Here is a 13,024-nt window from a genome sequence, read left to right as displayed (position 1 = left end):
GGGGGGGGGAAGGGGGGGGGGAGGGGGAGAGGGAGAGAGAGAATGAAGGATGGAGCGAAATGAATTTGAATTTTAGGGTTAGGGTTATACCGGATATTTAAATAGAAAGTTGGGCCCATGATTTATGCAGAGTGAACTTGAAAGCCTTGGGACGATGTAATTTCCTCTATGTAATGATAAGAATAATTTCTTTTAATAAATTTTATTACCAAGTGGGTTCCGTGTGGTATTCAAATACAAATATAAATAGTGCAAATTTGCCTCTTTTGCTGAGCCTTGTAAATTTGTAATAATTTTATCACTATTTTTCTCCAAAAGCAACAATGATGCCAAAACTTCGTTATGCTTTAAGCAGTGGAAAAGATGACTTGCAATTTCGAAACTTTCTTTCATTAATAAATATAGGGAAAGCATTTAAGATGACAGATTCCTAGCACTTCGAGTCTGCGACCTCGAAGATCAATGATTGGCCTCCATAACCACCATTCTAATCTCCTGATTTTATATACTATTGCCTCGTACTAAATTTGATTATGAAATAATTAAAAGCATTCCATGGACTTGGGAGGTAATTTTATGTTCTTGTTAACGGATTTTGTATATTAAACTGATTTTCGACCCCTAGTGTTTAGCAATTATTATTCTTAGTTTGTGACCGAAATTTTGATAATTTGTGACCGTATAATATGTTGTGATTTATTACATTTGTGATTTGTGATCGATAAATAAATCGCACCTTATAAATTTTTGATTTGTAATCGATGAACAAATTGTGACCTATACCTTTTCCTTGCATGCAAATCCCAATCAAAGGGAACAAGATCGAAACAATCCTGGAACAACTAAATATACATATACCCAAAAAACTATTAATTAAAACTAGAACATACTCAAAAACAAAATACTGCAGAAGTAGATCAAAAATAAGAAAATGCACATGTTCACAAAGTATAAATGATCATAAGCTAAACATGAACACTACAATTTATAGGGGGATAGGCTCTTCCAACAAAGCATGAGCTGTATTCGTCCACATTTTGCTTTCTAAAAGTTTGACTTGCACAATAAGTCAATAACTACCTTTCTTATACTTCCATATCAGAACTTCACTATAGATATGCCCTGATGAGAGAGAGAGAGTACGAGGGAGAAGCATTGGCCGGATGAAGAATGATAAGTAAAGTGCAAGATGAATTACTCGAGGCATTACGTGAAGAAAATTCAGATGACAATAAAGTTGAGAGGGTCCTGAAATCATCTGTGAATGGGATTTCCACCTCGTCCGGGTGCCTCATATCCACCACTTGGACGAGTAGGAGGTGGTGGTGCTGATGTATGGTGTACATTTTCATTAGGTACCTGTCCTTGGGGCCCTACAGCACCTCGAGACAATGGATCATAGCCAGCTGCTTTCTGCGGGTCATAGTTAGATCCCCTTTGTATGTCATTTCCTGAATCTCTTCGGAAATCATAAGTAGGTGGCGGCCTTTGACCATCATAACCAGGTGCTTTATCAGCATCATACCCTGGTCCCTTCTGAGTGTCTTGCTTAGGTCCTCTCTGTGGATCGTAACTGAGTCCAGTTGGTCCTCTCTGTGCATTGTAACTGGGTCCAGTCGGTACTCTCTCTCCATCGTAGCCGGGTCCAGTTGGTCCTCTCTGTGCATCATATGCAGGTCCAGTTGGTCCTCTCTGTACATCATATCCAGGTCCAGTAGGTCCTCTCAGTGCATCGTAGCCAGGCCTTTTTGATGCATCGTAAGCAGCCCCCAAACCACCAGGTGCAGATTGAGCTACAACATGAGGAGAAGTAACCCCAGTGCCAGAATCACGTGCTCCACTCCCAGTGCCAGCAGCTCCAGCACCAGTACCCCCTCCTAAAACTGGGGTTTGGCCCTGCTGTTCATAAAAGAAAACAGAATTAGTCACCGGAAGTGACACAAAGTTTTGCTTCTTCAATCTCGATGGTTGGAAGTCAAATCAACCATTCCAGTGTGATTTTCTTTTATGATATCATGAAAGTACTGTTTCATGTTCTGCAACCGCCTTGCGGCTTGCAAAAGATTCTCTGTGGTATATGTACTCTACATGATTTGAAGGCAAGTGTAGTACTCAAAAAATTTCAGAATGCACTGGCAATTTATAACATTATATTTTTAGAATCCTTAGATATCAGAATGCTGAGACAAGGCCAGTTCGTAAAATTCAACTAAAACAAGCCAGAGTATTTCTATACGCTTCCACAAGTTAAGGCTACAGCAATTGTCCTGTTTCATGTTACATACAGCATAGGTAAAATCACTGCAGTTTGCAGATATGGAAATGGGAAAAGGGTCGAAACTTGACCTATGGCAAAATGGCTCATTATAAGAAACAACAAAATATAAACAACTCTAGCAGTTTTGAGTTTTGAATATAAGAAACCAAATTGAAATTCTAGAACTTAGTTTCATGTAGGTCCCCAATTTCATCTCGACAGATTTTCACACAATGACTAAGATTGAGGGAGAAGATAATTGTATTCTTCATGAATTTATTTTACCACACCCATAAAAGCAAAAAAAGTGTGCTGGCGGTTGGGGTGGCTGGGGGTTCATGTGAAGACTTCCAGGATTCAAAATCAGACACTTCTTCAGTTCAACTTGGAAATATTGTACCAAAGCTTTAAATTTTGCTTGGTTGATATTACAAGAAACTAATTCACATCAGCAAGCAGATGATATATACCTGCGGTAAGCCATAGCCATCATATGTAGCATAGTTCCCCATGGGAATACCCCCACTGTAACCAGCAGAGCCACCATATGGCCCTCCTGCATTTGCATTGTGGCATGAGTTACCTAAAAGTTAAAAATGATTGCAAGACAAAATTGTTTCCCATGCAGTAAGGAAATAAATCAGAAAGAACTAAAGCCACATTTGGTTTAGATGCTTGGTAATCAAAAAAATTGTGTAATAGCTAGATGATTTAGTCATACAAATGATTGATTATCAACTTCTATTCACAATGTTCAAAATTTTTAATTTTTTAATCACTTCTGACAATTGATCCTCAAAAATCAGATCAAAATATTCAAAACAAACCCGACCCTGAATACCTGTTCGTGGGTCAAAGTTTGTGGAATTAGTTAACTCTGCTCTAAGCTTATCCACCTCTCTAGACATAGCCATATAATTCTTCTCCATCACCTGAAGTGATTCAAGATGGTCACTGTATAATTTCTTCTCATAGTCGTAAGTAGCCCTGCATAGATAAAAAGCCCAAAAATCATCAGAAACTCCAACTGCAATGCCAACTTTTAGTTTAAGAAAACATCAAATACATTACTCGTTAAGTTAAATTAACAGTGATATGAAGAAAATTACCATTCATATATTTAACAAGCTTTTAAATCAACTAGTTTACTATTGACTCTACTACTAAAGGAACAAGTTTACTATTGACTCTACTACTAAAGGAACATAAAAATAGGCATATCAGAGAGCCTAAGTTAACAATATACAAATTTATATTAAAAGTGAATACATCTGGACTTCCCTTTTATCTGGAATATAATAATTCCTCACTCTTCTTTGCTTAGAATTTTTTTTCACTTTTTTCAGACAGTGAATAGAATTTTCTTTGGGTTGCTTCCTGTTCCAACCAAATAACAAGAAAAACTACCTGCAATGCTGATATTCCTGTCTCAGGTTCTCAAGTTCAGACATTAGAGCAGGAATCTGCTGTGCCTCAGAGTGAGCCATCTGAAGATCGCGTGTCAGCTGTTGCGCTTGGGATATTAGTTCCTGCCTTGCACCAAACAAGCTCTTAGCTTCAGCATGTGCTTGCTGCAACTCTGTTTTGATGGACTCTGCAGCTTGAAGTTCAGCCTCCATCCTTGCTATTTTATCCATTAATCTTCTTGTGTGTTGTTCTTTATCAGCCTTCATATCAGCAATGTAAGCATGTACTGACTGCAACTCATGCTTAGCAGTAGCAAGATCTTGTCTAAGAGTTCTATGGGTTGTGGCAAGCCTCTGATTTTCTGTCGCAAGTTTGTCCATTTCGACATGTTGTGCAGTAAGTTTTTGTTCCATAACTTCAGGAGGCAACATTTCTAGAGGGAAACCACCAGGTGGAGGATGAATTGGAGGACCATAAGGATCAGGATGGACCATGCTCCGGCCAGGAAGAGGGAGCCGGAGGTGGGGAGGGGGGACTCTGTCATTGCTTGCCATTACCTGAAATTAACATGCGTTATAGTTACACTGAGGACAAAATATGGAATCATACTCTAAAATTGCAATGTACCAATTCAACAAACACCATAGTATAGCTTTATCATCAATGCAATGTCATGTTAATATATAATGCTAAAGGACAATCAGGCACTTAATATGAAACAGAATGGAAAGGAAAAGGAGGGAAACTAAACATTTTGAGGTGACTGATGCCAGCATGGGAACAAGAACTACAAGGCGAAACAGCAAGCAAAATGATAAAATAAAGACCAAGAGAGACAGAGTTGGTAAAATTGAGTTAGCATCACAGACGTCAGGGTAAGAACTAATGTGACCCAAGCTCATTAATTACAAAAATAATGATGGCAGAGGAGCCAATACCATGAGAATTCTTCTATTTCAGTACACACAGAGATCTTCTCACTAAAAACTTGGAGAATAGATGCATCAGTATTTAAAATTGAAAAATACAAAGATACGGTCAAATCTGGATTCTGGACAAGATTATTCTTGGGATTGAACAAACCTACTTTAAGATCTTTACAGTTTTATTTTTTCTTGTGTTGGACTATTGGAAAATTTAGGTCTTCCATTGCTTTTCCTCCTATAATACATCAGGATCAGGTTTGTGACCTCTAGAATATACAAATACTGCCACTGCATTGATGGAATTCATGTGCAGTTCACCTTTATAGGTGCATTAACGAGTCACTATGTGATAAGCTTCCCATCAGGCTCACTTATTCTAGATGAGAAAATAAGAATGGCTCATCAGCTGGCAGGAAAGGGAAACTGAATTCTGTTGCAGGGGAAAGTGGTCAGACCGAATTAGTTCGGAGAAGTTTATAAATAGGGGTAGAAGAGAAGTACACAAGCAGGTAAAAATTGAGTGAAAGATGAGCCTAATTATTTTCCTTTGTTCTGTAATTCCCTGCAGCTCAATCGAAAGCTTTATATTAATTTTTCTGTCTTCCTTTCTTCCTGTTGAGTCCTATCACTATGCAAGCCAAAACACAAGCTTTCACAAACAGCTTGGTTTACTACATCCCCTAACAATATATTAACAAACACCCGAGAGTTAACATGGAAATTACAAGCATACAATGCATTTATAGTGACGTAATAAAAAGCGGCAGATTGAAAATCAAATTCTTAATTTTAGAATTTAGAGAAAAAGGTTTGAAAACAAAATGATATGACTATGGAAGACACAAAGCCACAAGATAACAAACTAAGTCTAATTCCTAATAAATTTGGAGTTGGCTACATTAATCTTTTTCACTACTCATATTTGATTCATCACTACATATACTAAAAATTCAATGATACCAAATATCTCGCAACCGCATCAAACCATGTTAATTTTGGTCTATCTCTCCCTCTTCTAACATACTGCTTAGATTGTGTACTCTTGTAAAATGGAGTTTCATACCCGACCATCAAAGTCATCGAAGAAATCCAAAATGGGCAAAAATAAACAAATGAAAGAGCATAGGGAAACATGAGTTCAGCATTATTTAACTTCGAAATATCTGCAAAAATCATAATGAATAGGTTTTTTGATTTCTTGGAGAAAAGAACCATATAGTTAAAAAGAGGATAAGCAATCAGGGTTATTTAAATCATCAAAATCTCCGTAAACCATTAAAGATTAAGGTAACCAGATTAATAAACATTGTAGTACAAGTTTGCCTATAAGCATAGTAATAAGGAACCGCCTAATGAACTCAAAAAGCATACATCCAACGAAAGATTTCCTTCTATTGCTTTGAGTTATGGCATATTATACTATTTAAGACATCCAAGGCCAGTGCTACCCGAATTCTAAAGGTTCACAACACTTTTGATGCTCTTGGTTTGAAGCTTGCACATACTAAAACTTCCTACCACCTTTCAGAATCTGAACCATAAGAGTTTTTAAAATTATAAATACGCACCAATAAGGTCGGTGGCATGTTCTTATCAACTTGGCTTGTGCCCTAGCAATGCCTAGCATGACTCCAACGCATGCCAGCCAACTATGTGTAAACTACCAAGAAAAGAAATCTTGATGGCTTGCTTCTTCCAAATGACCAAGTAGCCCTCACTCTTCCTGTCCACAATCTGCTTTCATAGAATTTTTGGGAAGGGACAAAAAAGGGTGTTTTCATTGCCTTTTCTCACTATGGCTCCCTTGACAATGCAATCATTTTCTTTGGTCCCCCAATTTCGTCATTTTCCTACTCTACATTATAGGGTGTGCACACTTGAACTAGATGGAAGGGAATTCAAGTCCTATTTTGAAAGGGAGAAGATTCTACTTCATAGTTACTTTATCTGTGCCGGTAACTAACATACTCAATGCATTTTAGTACATCTTTGAGAATGGTTAAAGTATATCTCATTGACGTGACAGCATCCTCATTTTGAAAAGGATAGCTAGAAAGACATGCACGTTAAGATCAATGTCTCTTAGAAACCATGTGCAACAACGGGGTACATCTTGATTGCATGCCAAGTTAGCCAAGAAAGTGCCTCTTCCAACCCAACACAGTGTAAGTCAAATTTCAGGTTAGTTCAGGGTGTTTCAATGCTTCCTTCCTCAGAGAAGACTTTTTCTCCTACCTACAAAACCGTGGGGCAAAACTAGTTTTCCTAGACAAATATGCTGCGGAGGGGGGAAATGAAACACAAAAATCCTAAATCGTGCAAGAAACGATCACATTCTATACTGGGAGCAGTTGCCACAACTGGATTTTGGCCCTGTGTAATTCGCAATTGAGGGATGGCGGTTCGAAAGGTAAGGAGAAAACCATAAACAAACATATCAAAATTCTAGGAGGGGTATTGTCGAGAAAATTGCTGATGCGTGAAGAAGATTACCATCAAGAAACAAAACAGTGGGGAAAAAAATTAAATTATAATTATGGACGGAATCTTAGATCGGGGTCGTGTTGTAATTAAATCATTCACAACAATCCAATCGAGTGTGAAATCAACAAATAAAGCCCAATAAATTTAAAAAATGTTTTTACACAAATAAATCGGATATTACCTTTCAAGTTCGATGATGAAGAAGATGACTTATCCTCTTAGACAAACAGCTGCAACACAAGATAAATGGGTGGGAAGAGCCTCTCCTTCACTGTGGACTGTTCCCAGTTCTTAGTGCAACGCCAAGAAGAAAAACCCTTACAGATTGTCATCTATTGTAATGAATATGAAAATTAAGGGTCTGTTTGGGCCCCATTTTTTGACCTAAAAAATTAATTTTTTGACCGTTATTTCACTATTTCAGTCGTCATATTTGATTTCTTCTCTCACATGTGGATCCCATTTTTCTTCTAACAGTTAAAAAATCAATTCTCAGAATCACTTTAAAACAGACTGGACGGAATCTTAGATCGGGGTCGTGTTGTAATTAAATCATTCACAACAATCCAATCGAGTGTGAAATCAACAAATAAAGCCCAATAAATTTAAAAAATGTTTTTACACAAATAAATCGGATATTACCTTTCAAGTTCGATGATGAAGAAGATGACTTATCCTCTTAGACAAACAGCTGCAACACAAGATAAATGGGTGGGAAGAGCCTCTCCTTCACTGTGGACTGTTCCCAGTTCTTAGTGCAACGCCAAGAAGAAAAACCCTTACAGATTGTCATCTATTGTAATGAATATGAAAATTAAGGGTCTGTTTGGGCCCGATTTTTTGACCCAAAAAATTAATTTTTTGACCGTTATTTCACTATTTCAGTCGTCATATTTGATTTCTTCTCTCACATGTGGATCCCATTTTTCTTCTAACAGTTAAAAAATCAATTCTCAAAATCACTTTAAAACAGATTCTAAAATTGGGTCTTAAGTGGGCTTCAGTGGTTTATAAGCAAATACCATATAATGGACTTTCATCGGGCTTTATGAAGGGTAAATAACCTCAAACCATGTATTTAAAGTTTCAATTTCAAAATTCAAATCTTTATTATTTTTATGCAACAATCAGGTTTCAGTTATTTTCAACGTACAAATTTGTATATACCCTAAAAACCTACCCACCCCATATTCCTCCCCCCTCACCACGGTCCACGTCTCTCTATTATATATTTTATATTCTCTCTTCTATCCCGATCTCTATCACTTTGAATCTTGCTATATATACATCAGAGTTTACATAAGGGATTACATAATGTTCACAATGTATTTTACCAATTGTTAATTTAAAACACAATCAACTTTTTCATCCAATCCTTTTCCTCAACTTCATTTTCGATAACCGTTTATGCATAATTATTATGTACAAGTAACAAAATCCCTATCACTCCCACCCCCGTTGCAAAGAATTTTATGAAAGAACTCTCTCTAAATGCAAATTTCATCTTCTACTCTATAACTACAGATATACAGACACAATATAAATGCAATCATATTATTCAAAACTCAGTAAAATCATAAATAATTCTTTTCAATTTATTGCTAATTTTCCCAATACTATCCTGTTGGCATGAGTTGTCAATATACCATATTGAAATATGGTAGGGATGGGTTATTCCCCAGCTATAAAAGGGTGGACCTTCCTCAACAGGTGGTGGAAATGCCAATACTACCTATAAGGGAAAGACACAATACAATGGAGGTTGTACACACTGTGGTAACATGAAGTATGATCGTGAAACTTGTTTCAAGTTAAAGGGATATCCGGAGTGGTGGAATGAACTTAAAGCACGAAAATAGCGTGAACGGGAAACTAACACCAATGGTGAACCAGGATGAGCTGCTTGGGCAAAGGCAGCACATTTTACCCCACTAGTGGAACCATTAGATGAGTCAAATGCTCTCAATAACCAAGGTAAATGTGGTCTTGCATTACTTAGTTCTAGTGAAGATAATTATGGTGGCTGGATTGTTGACTCGGGGGCAACCGATCACATGACTGTCGACAGCAACAACTTTTCCAAGATTACCCAACCAAACTGAAGTAGCATTGCTAACGCTAATGGAGTCACATACCCTGTTACAAAAGCTGGAATTGTTGCTTTGTCACCTTTTCTCTCTTTATCCAATACTTTACTTGTTTCATCTCTCTCAAATAAGTTATTGTTGTAGCCCAAGTCACTGAAGAACTAAATTGTGTTGCTTTAATGTATCCTACTTTTTGTCTCTTTCAAGATATTATTACACATGACATCATTGTGCGTGGTGCTAAGAGAGAGGGGTTGTATTACATGGATGATTTTAGCTTGGGAAAAACAAATAACATGCATCATTCAACTACTATCAAGGAGAGGCAGATTTGGCTATGGCATCGTCAATTGGGACATCCATCTTTCAGTTATATGAAGTATTTATTTCCAAGCTTATTCTCAGCCTTACATGATTTAGACTTTAAATGTGAAACTTGCATTTTAGCTAAAAGTCATCGTGTATCTTTTCCAATAAGCTTGAATAAAATTGATGTTCTATTTGCTTTTTAATCCATTATGATATTTGGGGACCCTGTCCAATTACTACTTTCTCTGGTATTCGTTGGTTTCTGACATTTGTTTATGATTGTACTCCAATGACTTGACTATATTTGTTGAAACACAAAAATTACATCTTCCATGTGTTTAAGTCCTTTCATGCAATGATTAGGACTCAATTTTTAGCAAAACCGAAGATCCTTCGCTCTGACAATGGTGGGGAGTATGTTGATCAGGAATTTCAAGCTTATTTCCAGAGCCATGGTCTTCTTCATGAAACCTCCTGTACTCAAACACCACAACAGAATGGGGTGGCCGAATGAAAAAATAGGCACATCTTAGAAATTGCTCGTGCTTTATTGATTTGAGCACATATGCCAAATAGATATTGGGATTCTGCTGTGGTCACAACAGTACATCTATTGAACCGTGTGCCTTCAAAAGTGTTGAATTTTAAAACTCCATTGTAGACTCTCTCCCATCACGTTTCTCTACCATCTATTTTGATGATCCCACCTTGGATATTTGAATGTGTTGCCTATGTTTATTTCCATAAAAATCAACGTACTAAGCTTGATCCATGTGTAATACGATGTATTTTTTTGGGGTATACTACACAAAAAAAGGGTTATATGTGCTACAATCCTACCACACGATGTACCTATGTCACCATGGATGTTATTTTCATGGAATCTGAAAGTTTTTACTTTTCATCAGCATCGAATTCTTCTCTTCAGGGGGAGATAAGATAAGAAGAGCAGAATTGGTGGAATTGTGAGATATTTGAAGACACCTACAATCCAGTGCAGTTTGAAGGTAGGTCAGGAGACAGGATTAGTAATGATACCATACAAGACAGTACACAAGAAGTTGAAGTTGAAATTGTACAAGTTGAGACTGAAAATACAACACCCTCACTCTCTTCAGTGCCCAACGACCCATCTCCTGAGAATATTCCCGAGGTAAGCTCTCCAACTACACCATCTCCTGATAATAGTTCAGATATTTCTGTTGGTTATAACTTGCCTTTCAGACATAGTCGTGGAAAGCCTCCAAATCGATATTCACCAGATTTAGAGGAAAGAAGATCGAAGTATCCAATTGCCAACTATATATCGACACAAAAATTGGAGGAACCTCTCAAGGTGTTTGTCTACAATTTGTTTGCATGCCAGATTTCCAATGAAATACAACAGGCCTTAGAAGATCCAAAGTGGGCTCAAGCGATAAAAGAAGAAATGGAGGCACTGCAAAAAAATAAAACATGGAATCTTGTTCCATTGCCAGAAGGAAAAAAAGACAATAGGGTGTAAGTAGGTTTTCTCCATCAAACATAAGGCTGATGGGTCCATTGAAAGAGACAAGGCAAGACTTATGGCGAAAGGATATATGCAAACATATGGCGTAGACTATCAAGAGACGTTTTCTCCAGTGGCAAAGCTAAACATTGTGAGGCTCTTATTATCTCTTGCAGTAAATTTAGATTGACCACTACATCAGTTTGATGTAAAGAATGTCTTTCTTCATGGTGATCTTGAAGAAGAGATTTATATTGATATTATACCAGGATGCAGTGTTTCTTCAAAATCAAGGGTTGTATGCAAATTGCAACAATCACTATATGGACTAAAATATTCACCCCGTGCATGGTTTGGTCGTTTTAGTTTGGCTATGAAGAAACGTGATTTTCAACAAAGTAACTCAGATCATACTTTGTTCTTGAAGCATAGACAAGGAAAGGTAACAACTCTAATAATTTATGTGGATGACATGATTATTACAAGAACTGACATGGAAGAGATCGACATGCTTCAAAAAAAATTGGCAAATGAATTTGAAATGAAGAACCTTGGGGACCTAAAATATTTCTTAGGGATTGAAGTAGCCAGATCAAGAAAGGGTATATTTTTTTCCCAAAGAAATATGTGTTAGATTTATTATCTGAAGTGGGCCTTTTTTATTGTAAACCAGCTGATACCGCAATTGCTCAGAATCATAAGCTTGGAAAATACCCAGATCTAGTCCCAACTAATAAAGAGAGATATCAAAGATTGGTTGGGAAACTAATTTATTTATCCCACACTCGACCTGACATTGCTTATGCAGTGAACACAGTGAGTCAATTTATGCACTCACCAAGTGAAGAGCATATGTATGCAGTAATTCGAATTCTCCGATATTTGAAATCTGCACTAGGGAAAGGACTTATGTTCTTCAAGAACAATCATCTCAATGTCCATGGCTATACTGATACAGACTGGGCCGGTAGCATATCTGATAGGAAGTCTACATCAGGTCACTTCACATTTGTAGGAGGCAATCTTGTCACGTGGAGAAGCAAGAAACAAAAGGTGGTGGCTTTATCAATTGCCGAAGCTGAGTTTAGAGGCATAGCCAAATGACTTTGTGAACTCCTTTGGCTTAGGATGTTACTGATTGAGATTGGCTTTGCACCTAAATCTGAATTGAGCTTATTTTAAGACAATAAGGCAGCCATTAACATCTCCCATAATCCAGTTCAGCATGATAGGACAAAACATGTTGAAGTTGATCGACATTTCATTAAGCAGAATCTCGAGTCCAAGATAGTTTGCATCCCATTTGTGAAATCTAAAGATCAATTAGCGGATATACTGACAAAGGCTGTCTACAGCAAGGTCTTTCACAACTTGCTTAACAAGTTGGGCATATACGATATCTATGCACCAACTTGAGGGGGAGTGTTGGTGTGAGTTGTCAATATACCATATTGAAATATGGTAGGGATGAGTTATTCCGCAGCTGTAATGTAAAATTCCCTTTGTTTAGCCAAATTTTTGGCCTAGAATAGCTCTCTTTATTTTGCTCTCAACACTATATATGTATATGATTGTATTCATTCAAAAATAAGAAAAATATAATCCCTTTGTTGTCATAGACCTCAATGAAATTATACATTCATTACTCGTTGTTTTTCAATTTTTTTCCATCAATTTGCTTTGTTTAAATTTCAAGGGAAAAATAGGTAAAAATTTTTGAAATTTTTAGCACCAATTGTTAATGGATTTCAAATCTGATGGCTGGTCATGGATATTAAATCTGATGGCTGTATAGTGGTGGGTTTACGGTGTACAGATCTGTGTAAGTGGTCTGTTGTGGTGATGATGCTAGTAGCCTAGTACTTATACTTGATGGTAGCTTGACCTTCAAATTGTTTGAAGTCTCAGCTTAGAGTTCTCGAATATGAAAAACGTTGCTACAATGGATGCTGAAGACTTAGTAGTGATGTGTCTAAGCGTTCAAAAAAAAAAAATGTGGTGGTGGATTATGGTGTTGGTCTACGGTGTGTGTAGATTTATTTGTGATGGCCATCTGTGACCAAGT

At 37.1% G+C, this 13,024-nt stretch overlaps 1 protein-coding gene across 3 annotated transcripts; it reads right to left on the bottom strand.

The window, feature by feature from the left end:
* Positions 1–849: 849 nt before the first annotated feature.
* LOC111374582 (protein FLX-like 2) lies at positions 850–7,876 on the bottom strand. Of its 3 annotated transcripts, none has more exons than XM_022997279.1 (5): positions 7,717–7,876; positions 3,665–4,221; positions 3,099–3,244; positions 2,728–2,813; positions 850–1,899 (listed from the first exon to the last, which is right to left on the bottom strand). In XM_022997279.1, the coding sequence occupies exons 2-5, from the start codon at positions 4,216–4,218 to the stop codon at positions 1,255–1,257; spliced, it is 1,431 nt and encodes a 476-aa protein (XP_022853047.1). In that variant the 5' UTR covers positions 4,219–4,221; positions 7,717–7,876; the 3' UTR covers positions 850–1,254. The 3 variants fall into 3 exon arrangements, with proteins under 3 accessions (XP_022853047.1, XP_022853046.1, XP_022853048.1); XM_022997278.1 differs by lacking the exon at positions 7,717–7,876 and adding an exon at positions 7,256–7,414; XM_022997280.1 differs by lacking the exon at positions 7,717–7,876 and adding an exon at positions 7,256–7,414 and having other exon boundaries at positions 850–1,896.
* Positions 7,877–13,024: the final 5,148 nt, after the last annotated feature.

This window comes from Olea europaea, unplaced genomic scaffold (genome assembly GCF_002742605.1).
Source record: "Olea europaea var. sylvestris unplaced genomic scaffold, O_europaea_v1 scaffold126, whole genome shotgun sequence".
Lineage (NCBI taxonomy): Eukaryota > Viridiplantae > Streptophyta > Magnoliopsida > Lamiales > Oleaceae > Olea > Olea europaea.
Note: the sequence above shows the minus strand (reverse complement) of the source record. Positions and strands in the feature narration are given on the sequence as shown.